The sequence below is a fragment of the Camellia sinensis genome, chromosome 4 (genome assembly GCF_055761805.1).
Source record: "Camellia sinensis isolate YWXY chromosome 4, ASM5576180v1, whole genome shotgun sequence".
NCBI classification, from domain to species: Eukaryota; Viridiplantae; Streptophyta; class Magnoliopsida; order Ericales; family Theaceae; genus Camellia; species Camellia sinensis.
In genome coordinates this window covers 20942785-20956189 of record NC_138964.1, presented here as the reverse complement: position 1 = coordinate 20956189, position 13405 = coordinate 20942785, and the positions used below count along the sequence as shown (strand labels likewise).

Sequence of the window (13405 nt, the reverse complement as noted above, 5' to 3'; positions counted from 1 at the left end):
ACTTCGAGCACTTGACAAGCATCTACGCTCATCATTGGGTGTGCAAGCGGTGACGTCCATATCGTAAGGGCGGTCAAAAATGGCGTGTCTACATGGTAGTTCACATTTCTTTTCACCCTACTTCTCTAGCCTTTACCCATGTGTTTCACACCTTTACACTAATTTTTTTTTTTTTTTTGAGCTTTTAAATATTGATTTTCAGAGCTTTTTCAGTGGCTAAAATTTTGTTTTGAAGTCTCAAAAAATGGAGAGGGTAGTCTCCTCTCCTTATGCTTTGTTTACTAGTTTAACATGCTTTATGTTTTAACTTATTGTTCTAGCTTTTTTTGTCTTAATTCTAGCATGTTTTAGGACTGATTTAGCACTTTTTTAGGACTGTTTTTAGTGGTTCATTGCATTTCAACCTGGTATTACATGCATGTAGTGTAATTGTCCTCATAGGCTTGGTGGTCTAGGCCTTAGCCACTGACCTATTTGAGTTGATAGCATTTGTTTATGGCTTTCCATACTTGTTTTCACCCATAATCACTTTTGCAACCTCCCTCCTTTCTTGGCTTTTGCTTTGCTTTTCTTTTAAAGTTGGTTCAAACTAGTTGTTTATTTAAAACATGAGATTGAGGTCTTGTGCTTAATGGTTTAATCCCTTTGGGGGTTCATTACCAACGGCATGACACTTCTCTCATACCTAAAACAACTCTTGGTTTGATGCTTCTTTCATTAAATGACTTAAAGCTCACCTTTGGACTTAATTTACTAAGGAATAGTTGATAATTAAAATGGAGTAATAAAATGAGGACTAAAAATGATGTAAGATAATAACTTGGTTAGGGTTCAATCGGACGTTAATTGAACCCTTGAGTCTTGAATCATTTCATACTTGTTAGTGATGTAAACGGTTCAAGAGTCAATGTCAACCACTTCCCTTGATCAATTCATGATAGGGAGGGGGTTTGAGAGTCTTTATTTGTTGCATTTATTGAAATTGTACCCTTTGGTTCATAGGCCATCATGCAATGAAATTGCATCCATTGATGGTTTGTGAATCAAATTTACCACTCCTTTGAAAATACCTTGGTTGTGCTCTGTTTGCTCTCTATTGCAGTAGGAGGAACCAGGATTTTGTGGCCGGCAAGCCACCATTTCTAGATGGTTGGCCACTTTTGTCAAATTGAGCAATGCCCTTTTGAAACAGAGCAGGGTTGGTTTTGAGGTGAAAAATAGTGCAAGATGTTGTAGCTCAACTTTTCCGCACCCCCTTTTAGAAGCTTGAAAAGAAGCCTTACAGTTCAGATTCCCGTGGTTCTGAATCTAATCTCACCAGTGCAATGTGAAATTAATAAACACCAAAAGTCCAAATCGGGCAAATAGTTTTCAAAAATTGATTTCGAATCAAAAGTGCCAAAATTGGACTGCTTTGCCAGATACAGAGTCACCACCTAAATGTTTTAATTTTGGGAAATTTAGAAAACCCATGACTCGTGCCAAAGGCCACGTGTCCGTCATCACCAAAGTTGCCTCGGCTCGGGAACTTAGGTACGAGACGGAAATGTCATGAATTGAGCACCCCCGCTCGCCCGATCAAAGATCGGCCTCTACTAATCATGATATGATTTTTATAAACATTATGTGCTCTTGTCCCGATTATTAGACTAGCTTTACTATGTGATGCGTGCAAGCAAATATAGACTAGTTTGCTCAAGTTGGAACAATTCGACTCATGTTTGTTTTGTGAAAATGGTTTGAATTTTCCACCTCAAGTGGCTTAAAGTTTGCGGGTTTTCCACCAAACATAGTGGGCTTAAAACTGATTTGTCACTCAACAAAGTAGGCTTAAAACTTACATTCGTTGAATCGTTCTAATTCAAGCAACAAGCCTTCATCTACAGACATTCAAATAGTTTAGCAAGTAAGCATTTAGCCTCATGGCAAGCATGCTAGTCATGGCAACATTCACATTCATTCAAGCATGTTAAAGCATTAAAACTCACCTAGTACTCCAAGCCAAGAAAATATGAGTTAGAAAAATATGCATGATTCCTAAATAGGCAAAGTGTCTAATGCAACACATGCAAAGAACGCAATTAATAGGCTCAGTTGCTAATATGACATATGAATTCATTCAAGACATGCGGTCTAAGCATGTATTCAAAGAAGTAGTTGAAATGACAATGCGGTTTGAATGACGTGACGAGCCTCGGTGCATGCAATATGAATGAATGGATGCAAGCATAAGGTATGCTAAATTGAGACATGACCCTAATCTAACCATCAAGAGCGATTAAGTAAAAGGGAGAAAGACGCACTACAACAAAACTAACCATTTGCGGCATCATGTTTACGACATGCATTAAATGCATGTCGTAGTTAGTACATTCTACGGCATTTTTTTTTTTTTGCAAGCCATTAATGTTTTGTCAATAACAGCATACATACCATGTAAGTCGTTGATTCATATATTTATAGCATGCAAAAGTATGCCGTACAAAATGTATGTTTTTATGACTTACAAAAATATGTCGTAAAATATTTGCACTTAAGACGACATACATTTCATGTTGTAAAATAGTATAACTTTACACGGCATGCATTAACATGTCGTGAAAAGTTTTGCAAAAAAAAAAAAAATTCAATCCGAATTTTTTTTATGGCATGCAAAAGCATACCGTAAAAAATGTATATTTTCACGGCATACAAAAATATGTCATAAAATATTTGTATTTAAGATGACATACATTTCATGTCGTAAAATATTATAACTATACACGGCATGCATTAGCATGTCCCGAAAGCTTTTATTAAAAAAAAATTCAATCCAATTTTTTTTTTATTTAAAAAAACTAACAATTTCCAACCAAGCTTTTCACCTTAAATTTTCCTAATTGAGGACAACGTAAAAAATAATTTATACATTATTTTATAATTCAGTGTCTATTTTAAGGGATAATTTGCACCTAGTGGGATTTTGGGAAAAAAAATTACATATTCATGAAAAAGTTTATAATTTTAATGATTAATATTTATATGGCTTCTCACTAATTTGTAATTATTTTTTTTTAAATTACCTCGATTTGATATTTTCCCTTCTTTTAATAATTTATTTATTTTTTACTTTTTAGATGTGCCTAACATGAATACAACTAAAAAATAAAATATTTGTAAAAAAATATAATATATATGAAATGTATAAAATTTTATATTTTTTTGAATTTAGTGATTTTAAAAAAAAAATTAAAAAATATTTTTCTTTTAAGTATATGTAAATTTTTTGAATTTAAATGTAAAAAAAAAATTATTTAAAATATTTAAAAACTTGGAATATCTAAAACAAAAAACTAACAGATCGAATCAACCCTCTCTAAACCCTAATCTCTCTTACTCTCTCACTCACTCACTCTCTAGGTCTCGACCTCTATCTCTCAACCCTCTCTAAACCCTAATCTCTCTTAACCGATCGAATCAACCTTCTTTAGCCCCATTTGATCTAATCTCAGAGCAATTGGTGATTCATCTCAGATCCAATCTCAGAGCGATTGGCAATTTCGATTTTGAGATTTCGAAGCTCCACCGCCTGCACCATCTGCACCGGCGATGGGAGCGAGCACCATTGTCTACTAAGGTGAGCACCACCATTTCTTTCTCTCTCTCTCTCTCTCTCAAGCTCTTCCTTCCCGTCGAGTTTGGTCAAATAACGAAACTAGTGCATTTAATTTAAGAATTTCGTTGTTTGAGCAATTTGTTGTATAATAATTTGTTGATGGAATCTCCATTAAATTTCACTCCAGTTTTCCTGTTTCATGTTCATGCTTCTTGTGCACACTGCACATGCCTTTTCCTTAACAAAATTTCTTCTAGTTGTAGTGATAGACAAATTTTCTGTTTCTCTGAAAAACTTTATGGACCTTTATTTCCTTTGCTTGTTTTATGAATGGATTTGAAGACTTTAAAGACTTAAAGTTTTATTATCTTTGTTGTCTGTTGGATTTTAGTTGTATTTTGTGTGTAGCGGATTACTGTTTGCAACTAGATATTAGGAAAATGATATTCATCAATAATCTTCATTTATTGTAACAATTTGCTGAAAAATTTGGTTCATTTATGGATGGAGTGGAGGCAGAGCCATGTGCGGCAATTCTATTTGGCGTTCACTTCAATGTAATTGTAATTTAAAGCTTCAATTGTAATTTAAAACTTTGAAATATAAGATTTTCGAGTCACAATTGTATAGCTGGAAGTATATTAAGACATGCATATATTTTAGAACAAAAGATCAAATTCTCATATCCATTAATTATAGTTTCTAGCCACAAGGTAAAGGGCATTTTTCTTGTGCATTGTTATACTAGGCATCACCTCAGTGTCTAAATCTTCTTTCTTCATCCCATTAGGTAGTTCTCAATCAAATGAATAGAGAAGATTAGCAAGTGTAAGTTCCACTGTCACAGCACCCATGTAGATCCCAGGGCAACCTCTTCGACCGGCACCAAATGGAACAAGCTCAAAGTGTTGACCTATGAAGTCAGTAGCACTTCCAAAGAATCTCTTAGGGAAGAACTCGTATAGGTTGTCCCAAGCTTCAAGGTCTCTTCCAATGGCCCACGCGTTCACATAGACTAAGGTTTTAGGTGGAATTTCATATCCTTCTAGTTTAATTGTTTGAGTTGTTTCCCTTGGCACGAGCAATGGAGCTGCAGGGTACAATCTCATTGTTTCTTTTACTATAGCCTTGAGCTATGAAAGCTTTTGAAGATCATGAGTAATGCTAGGCATCATGAAAGAAATATCATAAAAAGCTTCATGAAGATTCTCTATCCTTGGATTACACACACAATGAAACACCACACACTAATCGAATGAGTGAAGAAGCACTGACACTCCAAGATAGGTGCCGATGCTGTGTCCGACAAGTGTGTCCACATGGTATTTATAGTTTAATTTCTTATGTTGTGCAAATGCTCATGAACCCACAGCATAGCTGTGTTTTTTTTTATTCCCAGTAGTTTCAATTGTCTGTGGATGATACTGCTTATAAGAACTTCATATTACCCTATTTTCTGCAAAGAAAACCACCTGATTGGCAGGATTTTGTTGGGATCATTACTCAGCTTTTTATCAATTCTGTTTTAAGTTTTATTGAGGAAAACAATGCTGGTAATGCTGCTGCGGCTCTCATGGCCTGCCTTGCACCAAAAGCAAAGGTAATGGAATTTGGTCTTTAGAAGAATTCAAAAAAATTCTACCTTCACACATATATGTAACTTGCTTTTCCAGTTTTTTTAAGGCTGGATTATGACTTACAATTTGTATCTTCTATCCTAAATTGATTAATCTAAAACAAAAAATCATAGGTTCTTCGTGATGGAAAATGGAGTGGGGAATATGCAGTTGTTCTTGTTCCAGGTGACGTAATTAGTATTAAACTTGGTGACATAATCCCTGCAGATGCTCGTCTCCTTGAGGGTGACCCATTGAAAATAGACCAAGTGCTTGTGACTACTATTATTCTGTTGATTGAAGTTTGTTGATTTCATCGTCTAATAGTCAAGCTATCTAACTGGAATACTTCTATATGGGTTTTGCAGTCTACACTAACATGTGAGTCCTTTCCTGTGACAAAAAGCCCTAGGGATGGGGTTTATTCAGGATCCACTTGCAAACAGGGAGAGATTGAAGCAGTGGTCATTGCCACCGGTGTCCACACCTTCTTTGGCAAGGCTGCTCACCTTGTGGACAGCACAAATCAAGTGGGCCATTTTCAGAAGGTATGGACATTCAAATTAACTTTGTTTTGTTCAAGATCATAGTCATGAAAAATATGAAATAAAAGAATTAAGGTATTCAGGAGATGATAAGAGAAAAATGTCTAATTTGTTCCTCTAGTACACTTAATTCATTCCTTTTCACATCGACATATGGCTCCCAAATATTCATAATATGTATATTCAAAATCCACTGACTGACTATTGAAAAGTATTATTGAGGTTGTTTGGGGGACTGTTTGCTTCAGATTGAATTTCTAAATTCTGTAATGTAGTTCATGTTCCAACCTTTTGTCTGGATGTATTCTCATAGGTCTTTGCTAGAGGAGTAAATGGAGAGGCTGTAGTTTTGATGGCTGCTAGAGCCTTCCGAGTGGAAAACCAAGATGCAATAGACGATGCTATTGTCGGGACGCTGGCTAATCCAAAAGAGAGTGTTAATTAGTCTACAAACTTTCTACTACATAGGATGGGGGTGCCAAAAAAAATTTAGGCTTCTGATTCTGAATTGCTGAAACAAATGCACCATAATATTGAGTGAGATTTTCCTTCTGAATGACTTTTGTTATCAGTTCTCCATTTAATATGTGTGTTCCTATTTTTCTTCTTTGACTTCTACTAAAAACTAAGGCACGAGCTGGCATTCAAGAGGTTCACTTCCTTCCATTTAACCCCACTAATAAGTGAACAGCTCAGACGTATATTGACAGTGAAGGTAAAATGCATCGAGTTAGCAAAGGTGCACTAGAACATGTATATTAATTAGTAACTGTTTCCATTATATCTTGCATCTGATATTGCTTCTTTTTTTTTCCTTTTTATATTTTTTTGTGCCTAATTATGCATTGGATATGGTTTTTAGATACTGAATCTTGCACACAATAAATCGGAAATAGAGCGTAGAGTTCATGCTGTGATTGATAAGTTTGTAGAGCAAGGGTTACGATCTCTTGCAGTAGCTTACCAGGTACTATATTATTGTCATTATTTGTTGGTCATTCTCTCTACTACTCTACTCAACACAGATGTCTTTTTGAATTAGCTATTACTCAGTAGAATTCATAGAGATAGAAGCTTATGACGTATTGAGCAACAGATACTTCATTTTAACAATAAAATCAATAAAAGAGGGTAGTATCATCAAAAGCAAAACCAAAAAAGAGGGTACTATCATCAAAAGTTACCTATCTGAAATGCACTAATCTGTGAGCATTTTATTATCCTTCCATAAGTTTCTCTGGCATGTTCTGTTATTACATTAAGTTAATTAACTCCATGCTTGCCTTTTGGAGTCAAGATTGCCCTTCAAAATATTCACCACATGGACTGTACATAGATGGAGTTAAAACCAAAATATGTTAAATTGGTTTATTGATGAATGCTAATAAATCTGGTGATTGTTTTTGTTGATTTTTGTTGGATGGATATGGGTATTAGCTCTTTGCCTTTCCAAGGATATCTACCACTTTATACATCACCTTGAAATTAGATTGCTTTCTCATAGTGTAAACTAACCTCCACCTCTTTGTGTTCCGCTTGCATATGTTGTTTAGGATACTATTGAGATAGCCTCTGTTATCCATGCTATCTACAGTAGTTAATTTCTACTAGTTAATTTACATGGTCAATGCAATTATTGGTTGCCTCTTCATGTGGTTGTACTAATTATTTTAATAATTATTTAATGATCATAATGAATATAAAAAATCATAAATCACTCTATTGCAGAGCTTGAGAATACCCCAAATAATTAAAGATTTCCAATATGCTGCCACATTTCATGATCTCAACAAAATAAGAGTCCCCGTTTGGCTTGGGCTTAAAAGCTGCTTTTTTTTCTTTTTTTTTTTCTTGACTAAATAAGCCAAAAAGCAAAAACACTGAACTCCACCCAAGTATGGAAATGTTCAAATGTGTTTGGGTTAATTCAGGTATTTGCTGATTTCGCAGTAGTGGAGCTGACATTGTTGTCTAACTAGCCTTAATGATTTTCTCATGAGTAATGATGATTGTCCCGTTGTTTGTTTCCTTTCATATATTATTTTTTTCTACATTTCTTGGTGATTTATGCCCATATTTATATTATTTATCTGGTTTTACTTGTTGAGGTTGGCTCCTTATCAACCTTGGGGTCAATGTCAGCATAGAATTGGGTCATACAATATCAGTCCCAATCTTCTTGAAATCTGCAGTGAATCACTGATTGGTTTTTATGGGTAGGTCTTTGCTTTCATTTTTTTTTTCTTTTCTTTCCTTGTTTTAAAAAATGTTGGACATTTTTTATTTTGTTTATAAGTACCTAACGGCTATTAGTATTATTTTGGATCTTCAGTTTCTATTCTGTAATATTGATATAAATCATGGAGTACAATACACCATACACTATCATATTATAGCAACATCTGATGTAATATTCATTTGAAATATTAGTTACGCACTTCAATCTTCTTCTCATTCTCTCTCAGATCTCTCACTCTCTCTGTTTTTCCATTCATTTTAACTCGAATTGCCTTTTTGATGGTTCGAAATGATTCGTCTCTCTCTCTCTATAGATAACAATACACAATCCATCTCTTTCAGGTATTTTTTTTTCCTGATTAATGTTCTGTTTGCTTTCAAATTGCCATAGTTCTCTCTCTCTCTCTCTCTCTCTCTCTCTCTCTCTCTCTCTCTCTCTCTCTCTCTATTGCTTGTATGACGTATAACAGTGTGTTGTGCGATTTGCAGGATCTGCTACTATTCTTTGCCTTGATCCTGACTCAATCTATTGCCTTTTGAGGTATGTATATATATATGTTGTTGAAGCTATTATTGATTTTCTGTTTGTTTATGGAGTTTTTTTTTTTTGTTTTTTGGTGATATCTTTTGTTAGGTTTTTATTATTGGCAATCCCGTTTGACAAAACTCCTCTCAGTTGTAATTTTATTCGCTCTTGTATTTCAGTGAGGATATGAGTTTTAGATGCGAATCCAACCCAAATTGTGCCTTGCAGAGAAGTTTGTGATGTTAATACTTTCAAGATTGCCACTTCGCTGATTATGACGGGGATCGAGCTGCCCGGTCAGCTCGCGGGGGTCGAGGGGGCAGCGCCCCTTGGCGGGTCCGGGGCAGCGCCACGGCGGGGTCGAGGGGCAGCGCCCCCGAAGCAAAATGCAAAATTGCATTCAAAGTTGCCTGTCCGCCCTTGGTCGCTCGAGCGAAGAAGTCCTCGCTCGAGCGAAGGCTGCGTCTGTGTAAAAACCTGAAAGAGATGAATATACGCTCGAGTGAAGGGTTCGTGGCTCGAGCGAGCATCGCTATTCAGATTTCTATAAGTACGTGTTTCTGTCAGATTTTAGGATTACTACTCTAGATCTTCTTTTTGGATATAAAGGTTTATATTTGGGGATATTTTGCTAGTTTTCTTTGATGTTTTGATTGAGTATTCAACTCATGGTCTTAGAAGTTTACATCAAAGGATTATTTGTTTGTTCTACACAAAAGAGAGAGTTGTTCTTCGGTGGATTGTGAAGAATTTGAGCCTAAAGCTTTGGTGGATTCTGGAGTGGCTCATCGTCAAGACAATTCCGAGGTGAAGACGGGGTTGGAAGAGGCACATAGAGGTTGGTTCAATTCGGGCGTGGATTTGCTAGGTAATTGAGAGTATACCTGTGTAATTATTTTATATCTTCTTAGTGGATTGTTTTGTGGCTGTTGCCCGTGTTTTTTTTATCACAATTGGAGGTGTCCAATTGTGGTTTTTCCACGTAAAATCATTGTGTTGATTTGTCTTGATTGTTTGGTTGGGATTGTTGATTACTGCTTAAAATTGATACATAATCACAAATCAACATCTAGGGGATTTCTAGATTTTTCATCTTTTATTCTGGAATAGGATTGTTGGATTGGGAGTGGGAGTCTTCCTTCTTCTAGCTCTTAAAATCAGTGTGCCAAAGGTTGATTCGTGGGATGTAGTTTTGGTTGTAAAACAAAAGCCAATTATTATTATTTTATATTTTATATTTTATTATTATTATTAATTTTTTGTAGCAATCTGATGCATCTATCTATTTTTCTTTTCTTTTCTTTTCTTTTGTTATGTACTCTTTTCGTTTCCCATTCAAATTTTCTGGAACAATGTATGTTTTCTTTGAAGGATGCAACTTTTTAGTTTACTTGGTCTTGTGATCTATAAGTTTTTGAACCATGTAAAATACCAATGACACATTCGTTGATTTGTTTCTGTTCGTTTATTTATGCAGGTTATGTTTTTTTTGCCCCCCAAGAAATTTGTAGGTGGAGTTGTATATTTAAAGTCATATTTTGGAAATTAGTGAACCATATGATTTGAATACTTTTCTTAGTTTGTACGTTTGTGAGGTTGTTATTAGCTTGATATGATAGAAATTGAGGATGGAAGCTAGTATGCACGTTGTTTGGTGTGTGGATGTTAGTTTTTGTCCTTAATTCATAGTTGCTACTTTTGCTTAATTTGTTCACAAGTTGCTACACTTTATAAGCTACTGCTTTTGTTTGGAGTTGCATACGGCTAGGCAAGGTTATGTTCTTGTGTGTGTGTGTGTGTGTATATATATATTAAAAATAACTTTCTACGGCATGCAAAATTATGCCGTGAAAAGTGTAATGATTTATGACATGCAAGAAAATGTCATAAAATATTATATACGGCATACAAAGTATGTCGTAAATATATTAAAAATAACTTTTTACGGCATGCAAGATTATATCGTAAAAAGTCTAGTGATTTATGGCATGCAAAAAAATATCGTAAAAGATTATATACAGCATACAAAGTATGTTATAAATATATTAAAAATAACTTTTTACAGCATGCAAAATTATGCCATGAAAAATATAATGATTTATGGCATGAAAAAAATGTCGTAAAAACTTATATACAACATACAAAGTATGTCACTAATGTTTAATTTATTACTTTTAACAACTTTACCTGCATGCCGTAAATGATGTTCAACTTTCTACGGCATGTCATATAACGACATTTGTGTGCATACCGTGAAAGAGTTTTTACGGCATGCATTGCAAGCCGTGAAAATTCAATTTTGTTGTAGTGACGTGGAGTTGAAAGGCATGCACATTATTACATTTTGCTCTCACGAAGGAGAGTTTGAATGAATAAAGCTAAGCTAACTAGTAACTAATTAGGGCTAAGTTAATTAAGCTAATTATTACAAACCAAAATAAGAAGCTAAAATAATTAACTAATTATTAAAACACTTCAATGAATTAACTAGTAAGCTAACTAATTAATTTACAACACAAACGCAAGTAAACTAAGCAGTTAACTTTCCTAACTATGCTGCCACTACTCCGCCTCAGGAAGTGAAAGATACACATGCTAGGTTTCTGCTTGAAAAGACCTCCATTTTGCTCTCGAAAGCCTTTGTTTGCAGAGTTGAACATTTCCAGAACCATTATGCCCCACCTTACCAACATTTGTTGAGGTTTACATCAGTGGCCAGCCAGCCAAGGATGAATGCTGCCGGCCATCTGTCGGCCAAGAAGGTGGCCTGCCGGCCATCAATAGTGCACTGCTGGCCATGGATGGTGGCCTGCCGGCCATTGATGCACTGGATCACCATACTGCAACAGAATACAAACAGAGCAAAAAAAAAAGTTTTTCCAATGATTATCTGCACAATTTACCCCTCATTTTCATGGACAAATCCACGGAGTTGTGAATTTAAACCACAAACCACCAATCTAAGCAATTTCATTGCATGATGGCTTGTGATTCAAGGTGTGCACGCTCAATGAATGTAAAACAAGACATTCAAGAACCATCAACCTATCATGCATGATCAAGGGCAATGGAGACCTAGGAAACTTGAGACATTTTATCCTAATTTTCCTTATGTTCAATTAACGTCCGATTAAACACACAACGCACAAGTTATTATCTTGCTCAATTTTAGTCCCAAGTTGTTAGTTACTCATTTTAACTTACCAATCATTACTTAGTCCATTAAGTCCAAAAGGTGAGTTAGAGTTCTCTAAGGGAAAGAAGGCTCAAAACACAATTTGCTTTGGGTATGAAAGAAGTCTCATACCATTGGTAATGAACCCCCAAAGGGATTAAACCATTAAGTATGAATCCTCAATTCCACACTTAGACAAACCAATGACTTGAAACAACTTTCAAAGAAAAAAGAAAACCAAGAAAGGAAGGAGATTGCAGAGGTGATTAGTACTGAAATGAAGTACAAAACAACACCAAATCATGCAATCAATTCAAACAAGAGGTGCCTAATGGCCTAAAACACCAAACTTGTGAGGACTATTACACTACAACCATGCAAAACAAAGCCCAACTGACCCAAATAGCCCAAAATAGAGCTAAAGTAGTCTAAAAGAAGGGCAAAAACATGCTGGAACAAAGCTACAAAAAGTTAGAAAAACATGCTAACACATGGAGTTAACTAGGCTAGCAAACAAGACACAAGGAGTGGAGGCTAACCCCTCCAATTTTGGACTTCAAAATATATTTTTTGCCACTAAAAATACTCTAAAAATCAGTGTTTAAAGGCCAAAAAAAAGATGGTTTAAAGATGGGAAACACAAGTGAAGAAGCCTTACAAATAAGGTACAAAGAAGGGTGAAACACCCCATACCTTAAAATGGCTTCAAACCACAAATTTCAGCCCATCTTGATAGAGTTTTTATGACTCAAAAATGGCCCAAAAATAGTGGGAAGAAATAGATAAACAAGTGTATTAAAACAAGTTAAAAGACAAGTGTTATACCTCTTGAAGCCAAGCACCACTTTAGGCACAAATCCAAGCCAAAACCACCTTCAAGAGTTCAATCAAGACCTCAAGGGACCTCAACTAAAAGGTGATCACTTTGGGTTAAGGATTGATATGCAAAAGTAGAGTGTAGCTAACAACTAAGCACAAAATTTCAAGAGAGAGAGATGTAGAGAGAGAGAGAGAGAGAGAGAATTTTTTAGTTTTAAATCTTCCAACCTCAAAACATGAGAGAGGGTCTCCCTATATATAGAAAACATGAATTCTATACAAGGAGATCTAGCCCTCCACGTGTGGATAGATGCAAGCATCTGTGCAAACATCTGGCACAACTGGCATAAAAAATCTATAGAAAACACTGGTGGCTGGTCGGCCATCAATAATGGCCGACAAGGCATCATTGATGGCCGGCAGACTAGAAGCCCTGGCCGGTAGGCCACCAGAGACTGCAGGGGATAAAGACCAAGACATGATCCAAAAAGGAGACAAAATAGATGCAGGGTTTGAAAGGCTCAAACCTGTGGCATTCCACTGAGGACTTTGAGCGCTCGGCGAGCAATCAAACTTATCATCAGATGTACCTACAAGAACATCCAAGTCTTGAAGGGCCGTCAAAAATGAGGTGTCTACAGATGTTCTAATTGTGCAACAGAGGCATTCTGGCAGCAGAACGGTGGGCTTTTCGGGTGGAAATCTGCGCATGCGTAAGCATCCCTCACTTTCTCGGTGCTAATTAGTTAGCTTAATTACTTATTTCATGTCATATTCACGTTATAATTAATCAGCTATTTGTAATTAATTAATTAGTGTATTAATTAGCTAGAGTAGTTCATTAACATTGGTTTTGTAATAACTAGCTAGCATAGTTAGTTTATTCATGTT

At 35.7% G+C, this 13405-nt stretch overlaps 1 protein-coding gene across 38 annotated transcripts; it reads left to right on the top strand.

The window, feature by feature from the left end:
• Positions 1-3321: 3321 nt before the first annotated feature.
• On the top strand, positions 3322-10238 carry LOC114313665 (plasma membrane ATPase 3-like). 38 transcript variants are annotated; one of them, XM_082924423.1, is made up of 10 exons: positions 3677-5195; positions 5346-5480; positions 5580-5759; positions 6070-6293; positions 6619-6723; positions 7865-7972; positions 8309-8336; positions 8484-8535; positions 8700-9388; positions 9998-10238. In XM_082924423.1, exons 1-4 carry the CDS (start codon positions 5169-5171, stop codon positions 6199-6201), a joined length of 474 nt encoding a protein of 157 aa, XP_082780549.1. In that variant the 5' UTR covers positions 3677-5168; the 3' UTR covers positions 6202-6293; positions 6619-6723; positions 7865-7972; positions 8309-8336; positions 8484-8535; positions 8700-9388; positions 9998-10238. The 38 variants fall into 38 exon arrangements, with proteins under 38 accessions (XP_082780558.1, XP_082780556.1, XP_082780552.1 ...); XM_082924420.1 differs by having other exon boundaries at positions 6070-6471; XM_082924430.1 differs by adding an exon at positions 3347-3616 and having other exon boundaries at positions 5126-5195; positions 5346-5397; positions 6070-7972.
• Positions 10239-13405: the final 3167 nt, after the last annotated feature.